Source organism: Eulemur rufifrons, chromosome 17 (assembly GCF_041146395.1).
Source record: "Eulemur rufifrons isolate Redbay chromosome 17, OSU_ERuf_1, whole genome shotgun sequence".
Taxonomy (NCBI): Eukaryota; Metazoa; Chordata; class Mammalia; order Primates; family Lemuridae; genus Eulemur; species Eulemur rufifrons.
The window spans coordinates 34,927,077-34,954,493 of record NC_090999.1 but is presented as its reverse complement, the minus strand read 5'-3'; the positions used below and the strand labels follow the sequence as shown (position 1 = coordinate 34,954,493).

Here is a 27,417-nt window from a genome sequence, read left to right as displayed (position 1 = left end):
ACCGGAGGGCCCCCGCGCCCCGCCCCTCAGCTCGGCCTGCGCCTAACTTCAGGACGAGCTCTGCAGGTCGGGCGGGGCGGGGCCGGCGGCGCTGATTGGCGGCCCGCCCCGGCCGGGGTTCCCCGGCCCCGCCCCTGCTGTGCTCCCGCAGTCCGCGAGGCCGCGCGCTGGCCGGTCCCGCGCTGACCCGCGGGAGGGGCCGGAGCCCGTGTTCCTCCTCCCTACCGGTCTGCATCCTTAAAGCACGAGTCTGACGCCCCGCCTGTTGGAGAGGGCGCCGGGATCCGGACGGCGAGCAGCCGGGGCGGCCCAGGGACGACGCAGGAGGGCCTGAGGCGACAGAGCTGCCGCGCCTGGCACGCGAGCGTCTCGGCCCTGACTGTTTGCGGGGGCTGTGAGGGGAGGGGTCCTGGGCGCCATTGCTGGCGGTGGGAGCACCTCCTGGCCCCAGTCTGCCTTCGGCTGCTCTCCTCCGGCTGGGAGGAACCGTAGCTCGGGGCCGTCGCCAACCCCTGGCCCAGGCTCGAGAATCGAGGGCCTCGGCCGCCGGCCCGCAGCTCAGTCCACCGCCCGCGCTGGGCAGCCCCGGCCAAGACCATGTTTGACAAGACGCGGCTGCCGTACGTGGCCCTCGATGTACTCTGCGTGTTGCTGGGTACGTACGCGCCGCCGGCCCGAGGGGCGTGAGCGCGCGAGCCCGGGGTTGGGTGTGCATCGTTGCGGACGACTGTCCCTGGGAGAGTCGCGGAACCGCGGACGGGCGTGGGGGGGGGGGTGCCTCACGCGCGCGCAGCTGCGGGGCGAGACGCTGGGGCGACTTCCGCAGCAGGGGACCCCGCTTTGCAGCCTGCACCCCGGCTCCCGTGTGGCCGCCGCTGTCTGTTGCCCGCCGGTGCGCTGAGCCCAGCCTGCTTGGACACTGTTCACTCCTCTGCGCTCCGTCCTTTGCTCCTGTCCTCTGTTTCCAATTCCACTCTAGCAGAGCGGGTGGGCTCCTACTCTCTACGGTAGAGAAGCCTGGTCACTGGCTCATCAGGTTCAGTGGCGAAACTGGAGGTTTGATGCTCTGGGGGCTGTCAGTAGCAGGCGCCAGTGCCTGGTTTATCTTACTGTGAGAAGCAGTTTAATTTTTCAGCTATAAAAGCTAGAACGTTCCTAATTAGAAGGTGTTGCCAGGTTGTAAATTGTCAGGTTGCAGATGAGAGTAAGGATGCCAAGTTTCTGCCTATAGGTCTAGAGGAGCTTTCTTCTTTGGCGGAGGGGACGAGGGGGGACTCCAGACCTGTCCTTCTCTGCACAGACCTTGCCGTGGTGTAGCTTTCCATCTCCTGTGACAGCCTCGCAAGGGGCTCTAGACATTCTTTGGCTGCAGCAAATTTGGCGCTGTCTTCCTAATTGGAAGAGTTCAGTTCTGGAGCTTCTGGTTGCCAGTTGCTCCTCTTTTTTTTTTTTTTTGACGAGAAAGAATTGGAATCATCTGGATAAGGGATAGACGCTGGAAGGAGTGGCTTTCACCTTTTTTTATATGTATTGTGTAAGGCGGTTATGTTGTGAACTGTTTTTCCATATGTTATGAAAAAAAAAAAAAACAACAACAAACAAAACCCAAGAAGACCTGCTGGACGTTTGGATAGTGCTACTCATGTTTAAGTAATCAAAGTAGTAGGTACTAGTACCGGCAACTTCTCAGGGTCGGTGATCTGTGGCTTGAGCATCCTAGATGGAAGTCTGCGTATAATAATGGCTTCTCAGTGATCAGAAATTGCCCCGTTTTTTATCTAGTGGTTCGTAAGTATTCCACTCCTGCTGTAGGCACTTGCAGTCTTGTTGAATTCTTAGAAATCTATTACCTGGTTTTTTTTGGAAAAATTTTTTTGTTAGCCGCGAAACATCTTCATTGTTTATCAAGACACTTCCTGTGTACCTACCTCCACAGTGAATTTAAGGAATTAAGTTTAGGAAAGGGGAACACAATTTTGGAGTACTGTCTTTATAAAAACACAAATAATCCTTTTAGCTGTCAGGGCATATTAATTACTATATTGAACATATTCAAATTTCTTTATTTGCAGTGAAAAATTTACCTTTGGTAGAGATGTTGAATTAAAAAGTATATTAACTTGTACTCTGTGAGTGGAGCTTTGTTAGACTTCATTTATATTTTAGTGAAAGGAGAGGAAAATGTTAAATCGAAAGTCATTTTGGTAATTCTAATATGTTGGATGTTATTCCATCATTGCCACATTGTGTATTTTCTGAATTACATATCATCTTCCCCTTTTCCTACCTTGTGGGAATTATTAACTTAGAAAAAAACATGATGTTGTTTTATATAGGCCAAATACTGATTAGGAGGGATGAAATGTAATACTGCTCTGAGGTAGTTGAAGCTGTAATTAAACACAAAGCCATATGGTAGAATCTATGTTCTTTTAAAAAATTCATGTATAATGGAGGAAGCTATTAATATATGCAGTACAATTTTATACATTATAGATTGTAGCCTATATTTTCAACATGATGCAGGTATCACATAATTATCGTATATAGGTTAGAGTAATTTTATTGCTTCATTGACCTGACAGTTGCAGCAGTATGGTGGCTCTCAAAAAGATAAAATTGTGTTTATGATTTTAAATGTCTTCAGTGGTTTTGGAAAAAGCTGCTTTGGGGATTTACACGTTAAGTTTGATTTAAAAAAAGACAATCTATTTGAAACATTGTATTTTACCTGTTTTCATATTATTGGAGTTTCTTTTAAAGTAATTGAGTGTATTATCAACATAAGCCTAAAAAAAAAAGATAAGCCTAGAATTTCCTTTTCCTAAATAAAAAGGACTTATTTTACTAACTTATTTTAGTTGGCTGTATTAGATGATATTAGATTTAACGACATCAACTCTCCATTACAAACAGCAGTGAAGGAGAACAGTGGTACAGGAGATACAAAACATTTTCATGCTGACTTTTGGAAGATACATGTTTTTTACAGCAAACTCACCTTTCTAGTGGAATCTGTCAAATTGAATTTGGTTTTTATTCATTTCACTGACAGCAGGAGATTGGCAGTCTAAGTCTAAAATCATGGTAGTTTGAAGAGGGTTATCAACTTGGTACTAACTTTTTCCTTTTTCTGTGAGGAAACTACAGGTAAGAGTTGACTATACCAACAAAAAGATGATTAAGCACTTCATAAGTACAGGGTTATGTGAAAGTGATTCATAATTATAATGTGAATATATTCCAGATTCTGTAAATACTGGCATCATACAGTATATCCATTTTAATATGATGATGCTACATGAATGTGTTATAATTTTACTGACAGTGATGTCTGTCAAAGTGATCATGAAACATGCTCTGTGTGTGTGTGTGTGTGTGTGTGTATATGTTTCTACCCCAAGTCATCTTTATCATCAGTGAAACATGATTTCCTCTATATACATGCCCAAATTATTAGTTACTTCAATGGCTCAGGTAAAGCCTTGGAAGAGGAATGAGAATTTTGAGAGATAATGTATCTTTGATTGCTTTCTGAAATGGAGCATATAGTCTTGCCATCTTTCTCTGGCTCTTTTGATGACTGGTTCTATGATTCTAAGAAAGACTGTACACATCTGAACATATAAGAAAAGCTGCTCGACAGAGAATGGAGGTGAGCTGGTATGAAGGGGGCTATGTTTTAGCCCAGGGGTGGGGAACCTGTGGCCTTAAAGCCACATGTAGCCTTCTAGATCCTTAAGTGCGGCCTTTTGACTGAATACAAATTTTACAGAACAAATCCTTTTAATAAAAGGCCGCACTTAAGGATCTAGAAGGTCACATGTGGCCTTAAGGCCGCAGGTTCCCCACGCCTGTTTAGTCCATTGCGTTAAACCATGTCCTGAATACAACTTATTAGTGTTTAATTGCTAAGGGTCATTTCGAATTTTAGGCACCATAGCATTAGGGTGCCAATTAATGGGCATTGAGACCATTAATTTATTCAGTGCACATTGATTGAAAGCCAACTTTGTGCCTGGTACCATGTTTAGGTTCTAGGGATGCAAAGATGAATAAGACAGTCCCTGCCCTAAAGGGACTCAGAGTCTAATGAGGGAGAAACAAAAAACAAGAGGTTATAATACATCATGTAAGTGTGATAACAGAGGTTTAGAATGGGTGCCCTTTGAGTACAGAAAAGGGCCTTAGATTGCTTCATTATAGATAAATGGCTTGTTTGTTTACTCTTAGAGATGCAGAAATGTCATAAATTACTTGGAATTACTCTTAGAATCTTTTTTTTCCTTCTCCAACTTGACACAGGGCAGTAGGAAACCAAGTAAGTACCTGTGTTTGTGACTTATTTGTAGGCAGTCTCAGGATATCTAGATGATTTAAATGGAACTGATAAAACCTTCTTTCCATGTACCTGTGTTTTGTTATGTGACAGTTATTTAGACTACTTTTCTGTGCTGCATGTTCTCCATTTGCCTGTCCAGATCCTTTCTCCACTCTGTGCTCTGGGAAGCAACTTCTATAGGGCTAACATCACTTGAGCCCCTCCTTTTTGGTTTCTCGTTGACTTTGCTCAGTGGGAAAGACATCAGCCTCCCTGGAAGAGCCAATTCCCGCCTGCTAGACTTTGTGTTACCAAGGCCGTTCTGTTTTGTGTGTTTTGTGAATAAGTTACAACCTCTATTCAATGGCCTTCTCTGCCAGCCATTAATAGTTACAGATCTTTCTAGGTTCTGGTAATCCTTCACTTGCTCCTTTATACCTGGAGATGATAATGGCTTCTTGACATTGCTAGCCTGGGAGTATGCCACCATCCTTTGCTGCTTTCCCTAAACCCTACCTATACCTTTCGAAATGGTTCCTTCATTAAATTCTCTTGAATACTTAATTTGAGTGTGTTGTTTTTTGCCAGGACCCTGCTGATAATACCCAACTATGTCCAAAAACAGATTGGAGGTAGATTCCCTTTCTGCACTAGATACCAATTATAGCAGATGCAAACAGGAGCCCATGGGCGCCCATGTTGGCTTTCTTGGGAGGGAGGGGGTTATGGTTCCCTTGGCATTCTCTGAATGTGATATCACCATTATGCCAAATCAAAGTTAATAGGTGTAGAGTAAAATCGGGCAGCAAAAACATTGGCAACCAATATTAGGTGGTTGTGGAATCCCTGTTACTCATTCTACCCCAGTAATTATTTCAAATGCTATGTTATTGACATAATGCTGACGTCATTTTACCCCTTAAGGATTACCCCTAAGGAGTGATCCCTTTCTTAACCCCGAATCTGGATCCCTTCCTTACGGGGAAAAAAGTCAAATATTTTGGAAAGGTTCTCACTTGGTAAAAAGTATCCAGCATTTTGTGCCTTCTCTTTTCTCCTAGCGTTTATTTGTTCATTCACTCGTTATTCAGCACACATTTGTTGACTGTCTAGTAGGTGCTGGGCATTGTGTTAGAGACTGAATATAAAAATAAGTAAACAAATAAATAGAACAAGTGCCTATCCTGACTTGTCATTTCAGTTTCTGATAACTTCTATTATATTATGGAAAGTTCTTTTGCTGCTGATGGGAGTTTACTGGTTTTGTTTCTCTGTTTTATTTAACTTTTCTCTTTGCTTCTGGTCACAGAGAGAGGGAAGGAATCTCAAAAAATGAACAAAAATTTGTCAAACTGGCATATTCTTGGGTCAGACTGGAATCCTGTTGCAAGGATTTTTCTTTCTTTTAATGGGTTGTTTGGAACAAAAGCAGAGGCCTGGAGGAAACTGCTACTATTTGGCTGTAGTTGGTTTTATTCAGTTAAGTTTTAACTTAAATTTACCTTACTTGGAATAGAGTATGGAAATGTTCAGAGAACTTTCCCCCTATAGATTTTATGAAATGTAAATTCTTCCTTTATATTCTCTTTGAATTACATCCTTTGGAAACTCATGGACATGCTGTGAATCTTTATTAATCTCTTTCTCGTTTAGTCATTTTTGGCTGAGCTCTACCAAATTTTCCGATGTGTTACTCAGTTTGGGGAATTATTGTGATTCTTTTGGATAAGAAATTGAAATTTATATTGTTAATATTTACTTTATTAAAAAAAAGAAGAGTTGGCAGCAAAGTCACTAAACTCTCAGATTTTAAAGTGAACTGGTTAACATGTAGCTTCAATTTTTATGGAAAGAAATTTGTAGTGTTATTTGTCTACTTCCTCCTAATTTAGGTTCCTTAATTCAGCATTTGGGATGGAAATATACAGTCTGTACAAGTTTACTAGGGATTATATAGATGTTACCTTGTCTCTTATTTTCTTTTCAAAAAAGCATTTGCCATGCAGAGATTATGAATGGAGATTACAGATAGCTTTCTCGTCTTTCCCTCTGTCCTCCTCCGTTCTCTTTTTACCTTCTTTTTCATTTTCACTCCTTTCACCTCCTCCTCCTCTTCTTCCCTTCAACCTTCTTGCTGTTTAGGTCTAAAGTCCAGTTGACTCAGGCATTTTTTTTTCTTAACTGAAACTTGTCTAAAACTGGGAATGACTTACTCATTATAAATTATGGGTTTTTCTTTAAAATATTAGACAGCAGAGCCTAGTGATGGACTCTAGATTCAAATTCCAGCTCCTTCATTTACAAACTGTGTGACCTTGGGAAAGTTTCCTCTATATGCCTGTTTCCTTAGCTGTATAATGATGAAAGTACCTATCTCAGACGGTTGTCTTAAATGAGACTTAAAGGAGTCAATATGTAAAGTACTTAGAGAAGTGCCTTGCACTTAATATGCATGATATGTTTGTCAAGTATAATAATCCTTTATAATCCTCCCATCTAGAACGTAATAATTAGTAGAAATAATATCAACTACTTTTGTATTAGAGATAAAAACACAAACTTTAAAACATTTCCCATGAGTACTCACGGAATGTCTTTAAAGCTTAGTGTTTTATCAGTCATCTGTAAAAACCACATACATGATCTCCAGGTAGTGGTAATCCCAGCCATAAGTGGAAATTGATCTGTATAGGTCTGTGGTAGAATGTAATTAAACAAATGGAAAAACTATTAGTTTATACAGTGGTGAGTCCTGAATTTCAGTTTACTTCAGAAAATGGAGTTAGGTACACTCTAGTCACTTTCACTGTTTTTATTGCCCAAGTCTTAGGAATGATTACTCCCTGTGTGAAAAACTAGAGTTAATATTCCTAAAACATTTGGATGATCTTAATTGTACATCCTCGTTTGTATAAATTCCATTATGTGAATTCCTCTGTGTGGTTAGGCAGCAAAGAAAAACTATTTGTGTAATACCCCTCCATTTCCTCTCTCCCTCTAACCCTTGTTTTTTAAATATTTCTTTTGACATATGGTAACCTGACATTGTTTTTTATGTCATGTGAGTGCAATGTTTTTAAAGTATTTGACTTTGCATCATTTTTGTTTCTTTGTTGAGCACACATTATATGTGTAGTACAATGCTAGAAGCTGGAAATACCAGTGTAAAAAAGATAAGTTCTGTATACCAATATATGACAATTAAAGATGTTTGTAAAGGCTATGAAAGAATTAAACTTATAAGAGAGTGAAACTTTGGGGATGGCAATCTCAAGGGAGCCTTCTCTGAGGAGAGGATTTTTGAATTGAGAGAGATTTGACTTGAGATTTAAGGATGAAAATGAGTTGGCCATGAAGGAGCTGGGGGAAGATTCCAAGCATAGGAAAGAGCAGGTGTTGAAGGCCAAAGGAGGAAAGGGCATTTTATGACAGGAAAGAAAAGAGTATGACTGGAATATGGAATCCATCCATGGCATTTTTAATAGTGAATTTTGTGACTCTTATTTCTACACATCAGAGTGAATAAAAATAATAACTGACATTTATTTAGTGCTGTGTAGCCTTTGTGCAGCCTGTGCATTCTCTCAACAACTTGCTCAGGGAGGGTAGTTTGATCATCTCCATTCTGTAGATGATGGAACTGAAGCCTAGTGTAGTTGGGAAACTCACACAAGACAACTCAGCTAAGAGGTGATATAATTTGGAACTGGGAGATGCATTTTTGAGGATTATAATTTTTGAATGCAGATTAATTGATCCAGATTTGGGAAAGATTGTCATAAATGTAGAGGGTGAGGAAGAAGGGACTGGGAGAATTAGTTGGCTATAAAAGCAATGATTATTTTGGTGGCTTAAATGTTTTATGACTTCATCTTAATCCTATTTAGTTATGATGTAGTTTCAGAGTCAATTTCTGCTTACCATTTTGAGCATGTGTCTGCTGTCTAAAAAAGGCACTTTAATTTTTCATATTTCAGACTCCTAATAACTATATGAGTTGGCAATGAGGTTATATCATACTGGAGGAGGTAACTAATTTGCCCTGTTCAGTAACGTGCCCATAGACTTTGTCTTCAAACAGCATAGCTGTTGTATGCATTCCTTTCAAGTTTTCACAGGAAAGGAAGACCTTTGTCCTTCCTCGTATTTCGAGTGAATCGTGTATAGAGTTCAGAGTGACCTTTGGTAATGCATTCCAGCAGATATAGTTAGAACCTCGTGGTTAGTCCTTAGTTGTCACTGCTTGGAAATGTTTCCTGAGTCTTTTTCAGGGTGGGGTGTCTGGGAAAATGACATATAGGAAATGTGTAGCGGATGAGCTCTTTAGTTAATTGGCAGCTTGTTAAGCCAGGTTTTTCCTTGCCTTTTGGTTCATTTGCGTCAGTAATGGGAGAGGTGGGTTTGCTGCTTAGGTGCTAGAGAGGTAAATGAAAAGAGAAGAAAGCTATTATTTATTGAATGCCTAGAATGTGCCTTTGGTAAATGTTTTACATAAACTCCTATAATCACAAAACTCCATGAGGTATATAGTATTGGCCTCATTTTATGCCTTACCCCTGGAGATACAAATGTAGGTGGAAAAATAAAACAAAACGTATGGATCTCTCGTAGCTTCTTGCTTACTGTGGCAGACTCATAAGAAATAATACTGTATGATAAGTTATTAAGTGCCTGTCACGTCCTAGCACTGGGATTACTAAGAATGAGTGAGATAAGGTCTTTATTCTCAAGAAGTACACAGAACCTTGTAAGATGAGATAGGCAGGTTTTTAATAAAGTCTTTTTATTTTAAAACAATTTTTCCTGAGACCATTTTAAAATTTTATTTATTTATTTGTTTATTCATTTATTTTAGAGATGGGGTCTCACTCTGTCACCCTGGAAGGAGGAGTGCAGTGGTATGATCATAGCTCACTGCAACCTTGAACTCCTGGGCTCAAGGGATTCTCCTGCCTCAGTTTCCCAAGTAGATGGGGCCATAGGCATGCGCCACCATGCCCAGCTAGGAGATGTATGTGTGTGTGTGTGTGTATATATATATATATGTATGTGTGTGTGTGTGTGTGTGTGTGTATATATATATTTTTTTTTTTTTTTTTGAGATAGGGTCCCACTATGTTGCCCAGGCTGGTCTCCAGTGATCTTCCAGCCTCAACCTCCCGAGTAGCTGGGATCACACGTGTGAGCCACTGCTTCCAGGTCCCCTGAGATCATTGCTTTTACTTTATAGCAGAGATAACATAAAACTCTGGGAACATTACTTTTGGCTAGTGCTAAATTATGAAATAATTCCTGTAGATAGTTCAGAAGTTACCACATTACTAGGTAAAAACACCTAGTGCTTTCAAAGTGTGTGGCATATGGTAGGCATTCAAATATTTGTTACATAAAGAAGTAGGCAATATACTTGAGTCAGCTATTCTTCCAGGGTTTGAAGTCTAGCTCCATCTATTACAGTGTGACATTGGGCAGGTCATTTCAACTCTTTGAGTTTCCTCATCATCCTTTTTTTTTTTTTTTTTTTTTTTTTGAGACAGAGTCTCACTCTGTTGCCCAGGCTAGAGTGAGTGCCGTGGCGTCAGCCCAGCTCACAGCAACCTCAAACTCCTGGGCTCAAGCGATCCTCCTGTCTCAGCCTCCCGAGTAGCTGGGACTACAGGCATGCACCACCATGCCCGGCTAATTTTTTCTATATATATATTTTTTTAGCTGTCCATATAATTTCTTTCTATTTTTAGTAGAGATGGGGTCTCGCTCTTGCTCAGGCTGGTCTCGAACTCCTGAGCTCAAACAATCCGCCCACCTCGGCCTCCCAGAGAGCTAGGATTACAGGCGTGAGCCACCGCGCCCGGCCCCTCATCATCCTTATTTCCTTCCTTCCTCATCCTCATTAGGAAAAAGATGATGCTAATAAGTGCCTTCCTCATAGTCCTGTGAAATTAGATGAGATAATGTATGAGTCAATGTATGTGAAGTGTTTAGCATAGTCCTGGCCCTCAGCTAGCACTCAAATGCTGCTGCTGTTGTTATCATTATCATTATTAAGCTAATAAACCAATTTGGTACCACTGCTATTTAAATGTGTTTGTATTTCAGTTCCTAGTGCCCAGAACACTATGGGAAATGTTTTGATTACTTATAACTCATTTCTTTCTGGAATCAGATATTTCAGATCCTCTCATTTACTTCAGTGTGAGCAGTGGTCCACAGCTCATAGGCAGGGTACCGAAATGAAGGTTCATGGTTGGAGAGAGCAAACTAGAAATAGGAATAAACAAAGATGTGTGGGAGGTAGGAATGTCATGGTTTGGGTAGTCATAACTTCTCTTAGTACTCAGCTCCAAAAACATGAAGATTTTGTTTCTTGAATGTAAACCAGTCAAGAGCTAACTTAAAGTACAGGTTGAATAAGCTAAACATACCGGTTCTCATCATATTCTTTTGATGAATAAGAATTCATCCTTTCTTCTTTCTGTAGAGTTTAAGAAATAGATGTGTATAATGATCACGTCCATTTATAGTGTTTCCTGATTGTGCTAATTTTAGATAATTGTCTTCTTCAGAAAGGCAACTTGTTAAATAGATGACTAAATATAATAAAAATGTATACTTTTTAATTTTTCCTTAAAATTTTTTAGACATTTCTAAGAGAACATCCCAATTTGCTTTGGAAAATGCCCTTATGCAGTATGGCAGAGGGAAGTGACGTTTTTTGTATTTTACTTTTTTTCAAAGGGTACGGATAAGAGAAAGGAATTTTAAAAGTGCTTCTTTCCAAATGTTGTCTCTGTCTGACCTAATGGCTCAGTTGGAGAAAAAGTTTCTTAAATTGTGACATTATCAAAACTTGTTAGGTTATGGATAATGTTCAACTTTACAGCTAGTTTGGTTATCTATACTAAAACTTACCTTATGTCCCACAGTATGAGTGAAATTCTTGGTGCTGCCATTAAATATAGTCTAATTATTAACCAAATCTATAAATAAATCAGTAACAACCTTTTATGAAGATAATTTTTTTTCATGGACTTTTCACTCTTTCTTAGGATTTGACATTGATTTTTCAGTGAGTGGCTATTTGTGTAATTTTTATTTCAAGGGTTCAAAGTATGATCCGGTTGTAAAAGCATTTGGTTTGGAAGTCTGATTCTGGTCTTACGTCTACTACTGTGTGATCTCAGGATAAGATCACATGGCTGCTTCATTTATGGATATGGATATGGAAATTATAATAAGAATAATGTCTGCCTTGCCTGTGTCTCAGGATCATAGTGGTAAGTGAACCTCACTTATTAAGGACAGTCAGTTGCTGCAGAAAATCTTGCAGCAGTTGACACCAGTGGACTCAGGGTAGGAAGACAAAGAGCACATGGTGTACAGGGGGCTATTTTGAGCAACTGCAGCAGACTTGCTGGAGATCAATGATAAATCTAGCCTGGGGAAGAATGGGGTGAGTGTTACTGTCAGCAGAAGATAGGAAAAAGTTGAAGACTGAAATATTTATAATAGGAAGTGGAAATATAGGAAAATGGGCTCTGGTACAAAGTCATGAAGTCCCCCTACTTGAGTTTCTTCTTTTGTGGTATATAGGTAGACTACTTCAGTGACTAAGTGACTAATGAAATCTTGCAACTGGTTGGGTATTCCTGTGTCAGCCATACTGTGAGAAATGGTGACACATGCTACTTTGAGAAGGCAAAGCAGAATATAATTTGGTCAAACACACTGACCAAAATCCCTCACAAAGGAGTATTTTCAGTTTTGAAAAATGATAAAGGTTAATGTTCACTTGCCATTTAATAAAACAACAGCAAAAACAAAGAAACCGTAATTCTAACCTAGTCTACTGAATATCAAGAGACTGTCATCTATATCAACAGCAGTTTGTCTTCTGATACTAGCAAAGTCTTTCACATTATTTTGGCAAATATCTTCTGACATGGAATGTCTTTTAACATTGTAGTCCACTTGTGACTTGCAGAATAATAAACAGGAGAGAGACATAGAGTGATTACGTTATTTAAGATTGTATTTCTCTTTTCCTCAGTACTAGTCTTGTAGTTTGTTACCCAGTTAATGATTAGAATGGTGAGACTTGAAAGTTACTGTGTAGCTATAGCTGGCAGAATGATTTATTACTATGTAGGGCATTGGGATATAGATATCATTGAAAAGTTAAGGAATTTCACCTGCCCTATAGCCTTGGCGACCCAACACTGATTGGAAAATATGTGTACTAGTATTGAAATGCCTTAGCCAGAGTTGTAAGAAAATCTTGACAAAATTGTGTGCCATTTAAGAGCCATATTCTTTGCTTGCCAATAATTTAAAACTTACATTTAAAAGCATTGAACTATTCAATAGTCATGAATGAAATTATAAACTCCAGGGAGCCTCTGTAGCCCACAGGCCCTGCTGTGGACTTTAGTTAAATAAGTTTCATCTGATAAAAAGGAAGGCAAAAACAAGAGTGGGAAAAGGAAAATAAAAAAATGAAAAAAGTAAATATTGCTGGTTTCTCTGTTTTTGCCTTCCGAGAGGGGTTTAGGAGAGGATGAGGCTTCTTTGAGAGGAAGGGGGGTTAATCATGAGGATGTGCTTCACAAGGTCTGAGATTCCTGCCCAGAAAAGAGATCGTGGTAGAGGTTTTGAATTTCAGTTGGATTAAGTCTAGAGTCACATTTATAGTAATTTAAATTTCCTGAAGTAAGGAATTTGTCTTTTAGGTTGGTCAACTAATTAGAACGGTATTTAGGATTTAGTAGAACTTTGTGGTGGTTGCCCTTATTTCATGTCCTCAGACTTTTCATGATTAAGGAGGAACTGTTGGATTTGGAAGATAGGGCAATTTGGTTGAACATTTTGTAAGTTAAAGTCATAGTAAAAGCAGAGGAGTTTGAAATTTTGCACTGTCAAATATATCAGAATCTGATTATGACAGAAGTTGATATGGGGATAACCATAGACATGGTTTAGTGAATTATCTGAATATAATTCAGGAAAAAGGTGTTTACGTTATATGAGATAGACATATTAATACTTTCTATAATAAAGGATGTAAATGGGTACTTTTTGAGTGGGCTAGCATTATATTAATATTTATGTAAACTATAATTACCCAAAATAAAAGAGGAACAGACTGTTGTGCCATTTTAAAGAATTAGAATGCTACTGACTCTTACCTTGCAATTTCAACAGAACTTTAGTAAAATATTTTGTATTTTATCAAGATACAAAACACATTTCCATTTATTTTTACTAATGTACAGACATTTGCAGAATTTTCTTGTTTTAATGGTATGCATAAAGGTTAAGAATATGGACACTGGAAACATACAGATTTGAGTTTGAACCTTAGTTCTGTCACCTACTGCTTGGGTAAGTCACAACTTCTTTTCTTTATCTGAAAAGTACTGGGTATGTTCTCCTTGGCATGTGGCCCAGTGTTCATTATATAGTAGGCATTTGTTTATTCTACAGATATTGCACACATCTTGTGTGCCAGGCACTATCTTAGGTAATGGAGATACAGATAATCATACAAATAAATATTAAGGATGGACCAATGAGTGTTAAGAAGGAGAGGGATGGGTGCTATGATAGTTTATAATAAGGGGTATAAAAAAGGATAATAAGATAACTTTTTAAAATGATTACTTTGGCTGCAGGGTAGAACAACAGGTTAAAGCTAGGAAAGAATGGATTTAAGGAGATCAGTTAGGAGGCTGCTAGAATAGTCCAAGTGAGATAGCTAGTGAGACTAAATAGGTGGTAGTGGAAATGGAGAAAAGTTGATGGATTTGAGAGGTATTTGGGGGGTAAAATATACCTGGCTTGATGACATGTTGAATGTGGAGAGTTGGAGAGAGAGAACTGTCAAGAATAATTTTGGCTGGGCACAGTGGCTCATGCCTGTAATCCTAGCTACTTGGGAGGCTGAGGTAGGAGAATTGCTTGAAGCCAGGAGTTCCAGACCAGCCTGGGCAACATAGTGAAACCCTGCCTCTATTAAGAAAATAAAAAGTAATTCTGAAGTTTCTGGCTTGTATAATTGGATGGATGTTGGTTCCTGTCAGTTACTGAGGAGGAGAGTGCTAGGTGAGAGTCAGATTTGATTTGAAGGGGGATGGGGAGAGATAGTTTGGTTTGGGGCATATAATGTTTAAGATGCCTTTGAAAGCTGGGCCCGGTGGCTCATGCTTGTAATCCTAGCATTTTGGGAGGCCAAGGCAGGAGGATCACTTGAGGCCAGGAGTTTGAGACCAGCCTAGGCAACATAATGAGACCCCCATCTCTACCAGAGGTGGTGGTGGGGGGGGGGGGAAGAAAAAAGAAAGAAAAATCAGCCAGGAGTGGTGGCATGCACCTGTAGTCCCAGCTATTGGGGAGGCTGAGGCAGGAGGATTGCTTGAGCCCAGGAGTTTGAGGTTGCCCTGAGCTATAATGATGCCACTGCATTCTAGCCCCAGCAACAGAGGAGGACTCTGTATCAAAACAAAAAACAAAAACCTTTAAAAAATGCTTGTGAAATGTTTAAGTGCAGTATCAAGTTTTCATTTGGATAAATGGCTCTAGAGCTCAGAGGAATGACCTGACTTTTGGGAGTCGTTGGCATATTCGCAGTAATTGAAGTCATGAGAATTGATGAAATCCCAGGAAAGAAGGTATAAAGTAAAAGGGAAGAAGATTTGTTAATGGAACTGAGATTTGAGAAACACTAACATTTTAGATTGGTTGGAGGAAATTAACACTACCAAGACTGTGAAGCAGCACCTTAAAAACCAGGTGGGTGTTTTTGGAAAGCCAAGTAGAGAGAGTGGTAACAATGTCTGCATTCTCTTGAAAGGTCAAGTAAGATAAAGACTGGAGGGTGTCCATTGGATTAGTTACACAGAGATCATTTATAACTATGTGAAGCCATTTCAATGGAGAGGTTGAAGCCAAACTGGAGTGGGCTGAGAAGTGGGCGGTAGGTGAAGAGTTGGAAATTGCTAGGTATAGATGATTATTTTAAAAAGTTGGACTGAGAAAGAAGGAAGAATGTGGAAGTTTAATGGGGAAGACACCCAAATATTGGCTGAATGAATAAGTGTGCATTATGAACCTCCTTGAGAAAATAAGAAGCAGAGGCTAGCAGGATGATTTCTGAGGAGGAAGGAGGGAGATCTTTTAGGGTTATCAGCTGAAACACTAATAGTTTGGGATCATAGTTTGTTATGGTTACCCATGATGTGTGCCGGATTGGGGAAGAATGATCTTGCCAGACAGAAGAATGTCATTTTTAGATCAATGATATAGACATAGTTGATCTCCCTTTACAGAACTCTCGTTGCTGAATATGATTATTTGATACATTGTTTTCCAAAGCAACTATCACGAAGTATGGTGGAAAGAGTCTAGGATTTGGAGCCTGGTATTCAAATTTCAAAATTCTGCTTTGCTATTTTCTTGCTTTGGGTCATACAATTGGTTATTTAGTCCTGCTGAGCTTCAGTTTTTTCATTTGCATAGTGGAGAAAATACTGGCTACTTCACAGATTTGTTAGAATTAAAGGAGAACCTATGTTAGTAAAGCACCCTGGTACTTAGTGGGCACTCAAGAAACTAATGTCTGCCTGTCTTTTTTTCTTGCTGCCCGTAGTACCAGTTGTTTATTATATAGTTTTATCATTGTATGTTTGCTCTTAGGCTTAAAGGAATAATTTGTGGTAGTCCTTCCTTCTTCAGTTTATTTTCTATATAAAAGTACTTGAGTGGTACAAAGATACATTTTTGGTAAAATGGATATATGATTTGCTACTGCAATAATCATAACCAATAAAAGAATTTTGCCAGTCTTTCTTGGATTGTAGGCCTTATATTTGTGTGCCTTTTTAAAAAAGCACGTGTGTATTTTAAACAAAGCTTACTAATTTAGATATGCCAATTTGGTGACTTCCTGCCAAAGTAAGAGTTTTTATATTTTTCTTCTGAGACACACCTTAGCATAACTTTAGTTTCTGGATCCTTGCCATTTGGCATAATTTCAGGCCAAACATTGATAGATCCACATAAATATTTTTAAAATATATTTTTTATTGGTGTGTGAACTGTCAAAAGCAATTAAAGTCTCAGGTCTGGATTTTATTTGTTTGTTTATTCAAAATTTTTTATTTGTATATTTGATTCTTAAACTTTTTATACACCTATTTTTGAGCACTGAGATAACTAATTTTGTACCAAAATGATTGAAATCAAGCCAGTCTGATTTCTATAAGTTTTGTTGCTAAAGCAGTCTCCTGAAAGGTTTTAAAATGTGCTCTCAACCACCACACTCCACAAGCTCCTAAGAGGCATTTATGTATGAACCTTTCTAGAAGGCGAATATGCTGGCATTTTTATAAGAGCATTAGAGTTTTCCAGCTTTATTCGAGAATCAATATAGTAGTAAACACATACTTTGGTTTTTTTGTTGGAATGTTGGCCCTACTACTGAATGGGAGAAGTTATTTCTTGCCTAGCTACAAATAAGGGAGACTTCATTGGTTAAAGGAATTTTGTGGGTAGAATTGCTGAGGCTGGAAGTCTCATTGTTGGTTCAAAGAGAGAAGTAACTTAACGAGGTGCTTTCACCTGAATACAGGATGCTTTGTTTTATAAGCTTAAGTAGTACCTGGACAAAACCCTACAGGTTACAACTTCTTTAGAGACTAAACAAACTCTGTAGAAACTATACTTCGAGGAAGAACCTTTTCCTTGATTCACTATCCTGCATTGTCTTCTGAAATTTGTTAGCCGTTAACAAACCTTTGAAGAGAGAGAAAGACAACTAAAATACATGTAGTTAGTATTTGATGAAGTGTTCTTGTGCATTTGTTACAGATTTTCCAAGTTAAAAATTACTTTTCCATTAGAGGAGCACCCCATATCTTGTTTCTTTCCCCAAAGGTGTATAAGTTTAAAATATATTTTGCTTTTTTTGACTTTGGAACTACGTGATATTTCATTGTGCAGATGTGGCATAATCCACTTGATCCCCATTTTTGGATATTTGAACCTTGGGTGATATGGAATACTGTCATTAGTAAGTTCTAGGTTAGTTTTATTCCACTAAGAATAATTCTGTGATTTCTAAATTTTCTAAAGTTAACATGTATTAAATTGGTAAACGCTAAAAAGCCCATGAAAGAAAATGAGTATCATAAGTAATCTCACCATCACCGAGAGATATGACCCCTTTTAACATTTTGGTTATATATCTTTCCAGTGCTTTTTTTTATGTCCATATGCCCACACTTTTAACCCATGCTTTTTAAAAAACCAAGTTGAGATATTGCTGCATATATTTTTTATAATTTTTAACACAGTTTTCCACAAAATTTTAGTGGTTATGTGGTATTCCATTGTATGTATTTGGCATAAGCCACTTTATCCCCATTTTTGAATATTTAGGTCGATTGCAATTTTGGTGCTGTTATGCTGTATACAACACCCTTGTAGAAATTTTGGAAAACCTAGGGTTGTCCGTTCCAGACTTTCAGTGTACCCTGGCTTTTTCTGCCTGCTTCTCTCTCTCTTCTAGTGTCTCCTTTAACAATAAGATCAGATCAAGTGGACAAATTATTCTTCAGACAATTTGCTGACTATCAGGAGATGAACATGCTGGCTTCTGTGAATTTAGGGATTAAAGAGATACATTGATGCATTTTATTTGTAGAGATGAACAATTCTAATACATGAATTGAGCGTTATGATGGATTATGTATGTGTCAGGTCTGTGGCGGCTCAGAAAGAAAGCAGGGGTTGTGAGGGCGATAGGCAGAGGAGAAAGATCAGGGAATAAGCATTTATTAAACCCTCTTAATGTGCCAGGCGCTAAGTTAGGCACACTACTAGGCTATCAGTTTACAACAGTTCTGGGAGGTATGTAAATAGTGTTTATTCTCATTTACCAGATGAGGAAACTGAGCTCAGAGAGGTCAATAATTTGCCCAAGCTCCCGCAAGTAGTAACTGGGAGAATGCCAGAAGTAAACCCAGCCAGGCATATTTGACTACCCAGTTCTGTCCAGGACCCCACCCTGCCACACCAAAGGATCAGTTCCAAGAGTGGCTGAATAGAAGCTAGAAAACAAGTAGGCGTTAGCTAAGTGGAGGGGGTGGAATCATTGCATAGAGCAGGTCAAGAGTTTTGAAACAGGTAAGGGGAATAGAGAGATGAGGCTTAAGCCAACATTTAGTTGTTGTTTTTTAAAAATTTACATATAGTAAAATCTACTCTTTTGGTGTACAGTTCTATGAATTCAGACAATTAATAATTTAATCGTATAACTATTACATGGTCAAGATACAGAGATCATCTGTTACTTTCCCATAGTCCCTTGGTCTTCTCCTTTGTAGTCAACTCCTCCCACTACCCTCCACCTCTCGCAACCACTGATCTGTTCTCCATCCTATATGTCATATGAATGGTATGATAAAGGCTACAGCAGGTGGCCTTTTGAGTCTGGTCTCTTTCGCTTAGCATAATGCATTTCTGATTATGCCAGTCATTTATTATGTAAATGTTACTGTACAGTTTTGCTGTGGTTTTTTGCCATCTTCTAAATGTGCTTATATCATCCCCCAACTCTAGTTCCATGTATACAGAATGCTTTTTTGCTGAGAAATGATTCAGAGTTTCAAATACCAGGGAATCCCCAAATAGATTCCTGATAAATGCTCAGGAGAAGGTAAGATAGAAAAAGTCAGCTGCCTCTCCCCACGTCCTTTTTACGTCATTCATCTTGCCTTGTGCATATAAAACTCATATGGAAAGTTTGCTACTGATTGTGACCTTTGTCAGCTTGAAAAAGAAGGGAACAGCTGTTACCATGAGGGAGTGGAAGGAATTAATGTTGTTCTTGGCCAGTTGGCACTGTTTTAGTGTGCCTTTCTGGGGTGGGAACAACAGGTGAACAACTTTTTATTTTTGTTAGTGTATAAATAAATAGGTTAACTTGTTTTTTATTTGTGCAGCAATCTGAGAGCCCATAGTAAAGTAACCAGCCCTAACAGTTCTGGATTTTTTTTAAAGCTCCTTAAATATATACCCAAATTTATTTTAAGTGTCTTAATGAACTCCAAGGTTGAGAATATTGAAGGTAATTATTGACTCAAAACCACAAAAATGTAAAAACCTTCTTTGGTAAATGTCACTTATATCCCAACTGCTTTTTCTCCCTTTTGTCCCAACTTAAAAAAGATAATGTTTATAATAAAACCATATCAGCCACAGAGAGGTGGTGACTACAAGCTAGTGACCAGAATGCAGGTGTTTCTAAAAGCTGAGGGTGCACTGTTCTTTACACTCTTCCCTAGAAATGCTTTGCATAGCATCTCTGTGAATCACACTCAAATACTGTATCGTGCTCTCTACCACTGACCCTCCCACCTGCCACTAGGCTCTGCCCCTTTTCTACCTCTGCCTTGTACAAACTCATTGTCCTGAAGTACAGTTTTCACCAAGTCCTTCCTTGGTCAAGAACCAGTGTTGATTTTTCATTTTTTACTGAAACATGTCCAAATTATTTACTTGAAATTGAAAAAACTTCATGCTGTACTTCTGCTTTGCCCATTCATGTTTCTCTTGTTCTCATTCCACTCTACCCTACTTTAGTTGGATCATCCTGTTTTTTTAGTTGTCTGGCAACAGACTGAGCTCAGTTATAAATGTTTAATTCATTTATAATTCCATTGTGCATTGTGTTGTTTTTAATAGTTTTTCTACTCTATTAATAGCTCCAGTTGTCCTCTGCTCTCCTTACTTTTTAGCAAATGGTACTGATTCCCACTTTATTCAGAAGGCTTTGAGTCAGAGAAGTACAGGTTGGAATCCTGGGTGTACCATTTACTATCTAGGCTGATAGCCAGTTATACATCTGAATCATCCCTTCCTCTGCCCATGACCTCTGTTGTCCTGGTCCCTTCCATAGATCTCCCCATGATCCCACTGCTAAAAGGTTGAAGCAGAACCCAGCTTTTCCAGCACCAGTTGGTGTCTGTTCTGAGTAGCCAGTTGCTGGCACAGTACTAGTTAAATATTTTTAATTTCATCCTTGCTTATTATATGTATGATTTTAATTAAGTTACTTATTCTCTGAGTCACTCTCTGGTCTTTAAAATGAGGATAATAATACCTGCTTTACAGGGTGACTATTCATTCATCAAATATTTGTTGAGGGCCTGCCTTGTTCTAGGCAATGATTTAGGTACTTGGGATATATTGGTAAATACAACAAAAATATATGTGTCTTCTTGGAACTTGTGTTCTAGAATTGTGAGGATTAAATGAAAATTAATGACAAATGTTCAGTATGGTGCCAGACACATAGAGGTGCTCACAGTGTCTTAGCCTTCCACTTTGCCATCCCATTTCCATCAGGGTCAAAGGAAGTAGGTTAGGGGGAAAAGTAAGCTTCATAACTGATTTGTATAGCTACGTTGCTCTTGATGGTTTTAGTTGTCCACCTGTGCTTACATTTCCTCCCATCTTCTTTGGATTTAGCACCATCCATTCATTTTCATTATCAAATTCTTAAGTTGCCCCCTCCCCCCATTTCACCACCTCACCTCACCTTACTGTCTCATCTTTTGCATTATAAACAAAAACAAAAAAATGTCTTTACCTTTCTGCCCTTCAAGGTATGGACCAAGTTCTCCCTTTCTTTCCTTTTAGCAGAAGACATTTTAAAGTTGACTCTACCTACTCATTCACTTTTTCATTCTTTTCAGTCTTTCTGTTCTCACTCCAGGTGTTGCAGTCCTTCTGTCAGGAATCATTGGTGACCACTTATCTGTACTTTGTTCTTTTTCTGCTCAGCTTCTGTGTAAATGTCATGTGCTTCTGTTAAGACCATGTGAACCCAGTGGAATCATCGGGCCTCACTTACCTGGGTTGGAATCCTAATTCTGCAACCCAGTGTCCTTGGGCAGGTTTCCTCATCTTCAGAATGACATAATAATATTTACCTTTTAAAGTTATTGAAGGATTAGATAGCTGCAATACCTAGCATGTCAGGACATGCAGTGAGAGTTAAGTAAAAAGTAGCTACTGTTTTGACATTTTTGAAAAGTGCTCCTTCCTTTTCTCTGACACTTTTTTTCATGCTGTTCATCCTACTTTCCTGGTAGTTTATTTCTTCTTAGTTGGCTATGTTTACTTTATGTTTTCTTTCCAAGATTATGGTTTGTGTCACTTTCTACAAGTGATCTTAAAATCTCATGGCTTCAGCTATCTCCTTTATAATTGATAATTCTAGATAGTCATCTTTAGTAGCATTCTCTCCTGAGTGCTACATATGGATGTCTAGCTGTGTGCTAGACATGAAAGAAACAGTTGTCAAATGATCAGGAATAATAATGAAGAAGGAGTCTGCATTTGATCTATAGAGGAAACAAACTATCTTAGCTGGCAAACTTTTTAGTTTCATTTATTGTATAAACTTTGACTTTCTTTGCTTTTGGACATCTAATGATCTTTTATAAAGGGGAAGAAAACTCTTTCTGTTCAGAAATAACACATAACTGTTGATTAGTAGGAGAGTTTTTTCATGTGATTCTGGAAAGAATTTGCAACACCTGTTTCCAAAGAAAGCAAGAAAAATATTGCATGTTTTTCTCCCCCAAATGTATTTTGTCCAAACTGAATTGGACACAAAGAACAATCCTTAAGTTTGGAATGAATACAGCTTTCTGAAACTGCTCAGGTAACACAAAGTAGTAAAGAGCCCAAAAATTTTATTTACTTCTAACCTTCGACTGCTGAAAGGCGAAAATGAAAGGGTTCATAGAAGCAGACTTCACTAAAGTAACTGCAGGCTCACTTGTCAGATCCAAATATATATGTAGAAAAATGCACAAACATGGTTAAATTTACATATGCTGGAATTTTTATTTTTTGGAATGGAATGTGTTTCTTACATGAGTTTTATCCATTACCTTTTTGGTAAAACATAAGACATTTCCTCACTGTTTATTTTTCTTTTAAATTTCGCTGTGGTTTCACATTTCTCTGCCATAGATTGCAGCAGAGTGTACTTAGATATTAGGATGACTACTTAGCACAAGTGTAAGATGTATCCTAGGCCACATAGAACAACTCTACCCCTACTCCTAGTTTAATTAACAAGAAAATCAGTTATTTGTCTTTATACAGAGCTGCTTAGACTCATAGAATCATGGACTGAAAGGGGCCTAACAGATAATGTCATTCTTTTTCATTTATAGATAACGAAACTAAGACCTTGGTAGTAAGACTCCTTTCCTAAGAGAGAAGTGATGTGATATGGGGAAAAGAAGAGAAACTTTTTGCTAAAATCTTGGCTTCCCTGCTTACCAACTTGTAATGCTGTTATCTACTCTGTCATACACCAAGGAGTAACTCTTGGGTGAGTTACTTGGTGTCTCTGAGTTTCTGATAAAGTTTAGTCTGGAGATATAATTACTGACTTTAAAAATTTTTAGTAATTTTCTATAATTGTGTTTCTCTTTTGTTTTCTTAAGCTAAAGGAAGACTATTTCATTAACCTATTAAAAACAAAACAAAACAAATTCTTTTGGTTTTGTTGATCGTTTTTTCCTTTTGTTTTCCATTTCTTTGATTTCTGTTCTATATTACTTTTACTTGAGCTTTTGAAAAGTAAGTTGTACTGAATGTTTGCTTCATTTCTAATGTAGGCATTTAAGGCTCTACAGTTTTGATGTGTGGTATTTTAGCTGTATACATTAAGTTTTGATTTGTAGTATTTCATTGTTTATTTCCTACTGTTTTGTGATTTACATTTTGACTTTTCTTGACCTATCACTTACTGACTTTTAAGTTTTCAAACAGATTTTGGAAGGACTGTTGTTTTTTTCTTCCTTATAGAATTATTAGGATTAGAGATAATATATAGGCAAAATATCTGGCAATAGTAGATATTAAAAAATATTTTCACTTTTCCTTAAAGAAATAAACTGCTTTTGAAATTAGAATGGGAAACCTAAAATTGCCAATAGGTGTAAATAATACTAAAAATGACTTTAGTTCTGTGTTATAACCAAATAAGGAGATGAAATATTGAGGGTAAAGAGGGATGATGGGAAGAAGGTAAAATTGAGAGGAAGAAAAGGGGAGACGAGGGAAAGTTAGGAGAAGAGGTAAGACTGTCAAGTTAATTCTAGTCGTCTTTGAAGTCATAGTCTACTGATCACTTTTGTCTGTGGGCTTCAAGATACTAATTATTTTAAATTATGTTTCTTATACCTTTATAATAGCAGTGTCCATAGATGACCTTTTTGGAGGGGAGGGTGGGCAGATACACATGAAACTGTATGCCAGAAGTTTTTACATTTTTGAGGAAAAAGTCCATAGTTTCATTAGAATCTTAAAGAGGTCCATAATCCTCAAGAAGTTAAGAATCGCTATTTTAGAGACTTTACCAGGTGAGATACTTTGAGAAGCCTAAGAGGAAAAAATTTGTCTTTTCCTGCTCTAATAGTAATGACTACTGCCCACTTAAGTGAGATTTAGTGTTCCTTATAATTCCTCGTGTTAGAACCAGATGACCAGGCAATGTACTAAGAACAGGATTTGCCTTTTACTAAAGTGAAACTTAAAACTATAGTACATGATATTTTGCATGCATAAATATTGTGATACCTGGTATGAATTACAAAAACTTAAATGCCTTTGATTAGTATGATTTTTATACGGCTAAGCTGAGCAGTCTTGACCTCTCCCGAGGGTAGGAATAGTTGTAGGAGTAAGAGGAAGCAGTTGGTAGCTGCTGTGGAGGTGGGAGGCTGCCACGTAAGGAGGAGCTTTGGGTAGCCAGAAGACAAGAAGACACTGCCAGGTTAGAGGTGAAGGGTTTTACCTGAGGACCAGAGAGTAGGCAAGAGCTGAGGTTGGTGAGAGAGGTAGGAGAGTACCCCAGACATACTTGACTGGCCCTTTTGTTTCCCTTTGTAAGAAGGCTAGTTGCTTGGAGAGAGTAGCTAGCTCAGGATTCTAAAATTTGAGAGATGGAGCAGGGATAGGTTCTTTAAAAGAAGCAGCCAAAGGTATGAATGTAGGGGAATTTTATTCTGAGCACTGGCTCATAAAAACTATGTTTACTAAAGTACTTTATATTAAGTTTCTGGAATCAAAATTAGTTTTGCTGTGCATTAAGTGTTCATATGTTTTGGAAATTTAATGATTCAACCTACTAGTTTATTTTTAACCCCCTAAACCTATATTATCCAATATGAGAGACACTAGCCACATGTAGCAATTTAAAATTAAATCAATTAAAATTTAATAAAATTCAGTACTTCAGTCCTAGTAGCCATATATCAAGTACTCAGTAACCTCCTGTGGCTAGTGGTTACTGCATTGGACAACACATTATATCGGACATTTCTTTTATCACAGAAAATTCTATTGGTTAGCACTGCCCTAAATTATTATTTATTTTTTCCCTCTTTCTCCCATCAGACTGAAGCTGGTGTATATTAATATGTAATTAACTTTGAATTTTTAAATCAAAATCTTGAAAGCCTTGCTAGAGTAACAGTCTCTTGCTCTTTACATAATTAAAAAGGCAGTGCTATCCTTTTATAATGATCTGCATGAGTGCCATTATTTTATAAGATTTTTCAAGAAGTGGTCATTGAAATAAGGCACCATTATGGCTTATATTCAGCTCCTTGTACTGAACTGTTTGTTGAGTCTCAAGATTAATTCTACTCTCTATATAAAATGTTCTGGAGGGGCCCAAAGTGTTATAATAAAATTTCTCATGTGAAAAATTACCTTTGTTTTATACATTTTTAAGGAGATCATAGATCTCAAAAGTTGCAAGAGAAGAATACCCCCAAAAGTAGTTATTTCACTGTGAGCCTACTGGTCTGAGAATCTTGTCTGAGAATCTATCAACCAGGCATAAAAGCAAAAGGTTACTTTTTACTGCATTGTTTTTTGGTTTATAAAGACAAGAAAATTAGTGGAGACCATTCTCCTAAGTGAAGTATCTCAAGAATGGAAAAACAAATACCACATGTACTCACTATTAAATTGGAACTAACTGATAAGCACATGTACACAGAGGGAAGTAAAACTCAGTGGAAATCGGGGGGGGGGGTAGGGGAAGAGGCAAAAACCTACTTATTGGGTACAGTGAACATTATTTGGGTGATGGGCACACCTACAGCCGTGACTCAAGCATTACAAAAGTGACGCATGTAACCAAAAACATTTGTTACCCCCTTAATATTTTGAAGTAATTAAAAAGAAAGAACAGGAAAGTAGGCTTTTCCTTTGCTCTGATTTCAAAAATCTCTTTACTATATAGGTAGGTAAAGATAAATGATATGTATAATTTTAGGTAAGTTACGTATATAATTTCAGAAAACAATTTAAAATGTTTTCATTGTGATAAAGCATTTTTAAAAATTCAGATGTAATGATATTGGTCTTTTACAATATTTTATTGTAAAATATTCAAACACGGAAGTATATGCAGTAGGAAATGAGTCTTCTACCTGATTTGATTTGTATTAATATCATCTCTGGAGATACCTATTTAAAAGTTGGTTATGTATTTTCTCAGGCTTTCCAATGTATATTTAGACATAAAAATAATTTGTTTTAGATAAATGAAATTATATATGTTTTTACAGATTATCTTGCTTACTTACAACAGACATATTTCTATAAATATCATCCATACGCATACTATTGGTTAGATTTTTTGTTTTTAATTTTTCCAGATTTTATGGTAGCAAATATGAAATAGAAATATATTCTTCCATGAAGATAATGTACACTTGTAATGTATGTGCAAGTGCCTTAGCATGGTGGTGACTTACAATAAATAGGTGGTCAGTAAATGTTTGTTTCCATTCTTCTTTTTGGACATATATGAGAAGGGCTGTGTAAGGTGATTATTTCTTTTGAGTAGTGAAACTCTTAAGGACTCATAGTAAATATCCATGAGCAACCATGGTATAAATCTTTTCATTATAAAGCAAACCTTTCTCTTGAGCACATTTGTGTTTTCTTATTCAGGTTCACAAATTGCTCGGAGACTAGCAGGATTGCTATTTAAGAGTCTTATAAGCTAGGCTGTCTCAATTATTTTAGGTGGTTCCAGTAAGAGTAAATATTTTTTACATTGAGTAAGAGACCACATTATGATTTATCCTTTTTACCGAGAGTGCATAATATATTATATATGATATACTGTATAAAGCTATAAACTTGTACAGTATTTGAAAACTTTTTACATGGGAATCTTGGAACAAAGTCACAGGTGTCTAACTCTTTAGCTAATTTTGAAGATGTGTAGGATGGGTGCTGAGATTGGAAATCCAACACTTGTGTCATGGAGTGGGATATGTAAGTGTGTGATTTGTGATGCAGTTTCAGATCTGATGGTTTCTAGTGGTTCTAGAGAAGAGACTAGGATGGATCTGGAGCTGATTGTTAATTATTTATGAAGTGCTATTTTGAGATATGATTGCTATTACTCTTCAGCATCTCATCTGGAAATCTCATCCTTCTACTTCCCTGCAGCGAAGTTGTGGACTTCTGTCTTGGGTAGATCAATAAAAAGGATGGCCCAAACTTCTTTTCTCATTGAGAAAAGAGTGAGGGGTGCTGCTCAGAGAAGTGCTTTTATGATAGCCATATTTGAAGCTTTGCTTGGAGGTAATGTTGAATTGTACAGAAATTGCCTTCAAGATTTTAGGAGTTTGTGAAATACAAATTTGTTTTAGCAGTAAACATGGGTATATTCTGTTTATCTTTGTTAGCAGTCTGTGTTCCCAATAGAAAACAAACTTGAAAAATAATTGTTAGAGTATAGAATTGTTTCCCTAGCGCAGTCTTAGACTTTAGATTGTTCACCATTTTTTGTCTTTTCTTGGTTTGTTTGTTTGAACTTGAGCCCCTCCCCCCCTTTTTTAAGAGATGGGATCTCACTCTGTCCCCCAGACTGGAGTACAGTGGCACAATCATTGTTTACTGCAGCCTTGAACTCCTGACCTCAAGTGATCCTCCTGCCTTGGCCTCCCAAAGTGCTGGGATTACAGGTGTGAGCCACCACACCTGGC

General features: G+C 38.0%; 1 protein-coding gene across 3 annotated transcripts in view; it reads left to right on the top strand.

The window, feature by feature from the left end:
* The first annotated feature begins 200 nt into the window (after positions 1–200).
* PLPP1 (phospholipid phosphatase 1) overlaps positions 201–27,417 on the top strand; it is an 87,481-nt gene continuing 60,264 nt past the window's right edge. For 2 of the 3 annotated variants that reach the window (XM_069492639.1, XM_069492638.1), the window contains exon 1: positions 201–655. In XM_069492639.1, coding sequence (XP_069348740.1) covers positions 598–655 — 58 coding nt within the window. In that variant the 5' untranslated portion in view covers positions 201–597. Of the gene's footprint in view, positions 656–11,470; positions 11,596–27,417 lie in introns of those variants that run through there. The other variant, XM_069492637.1, reaches the window with a different exon arrangement.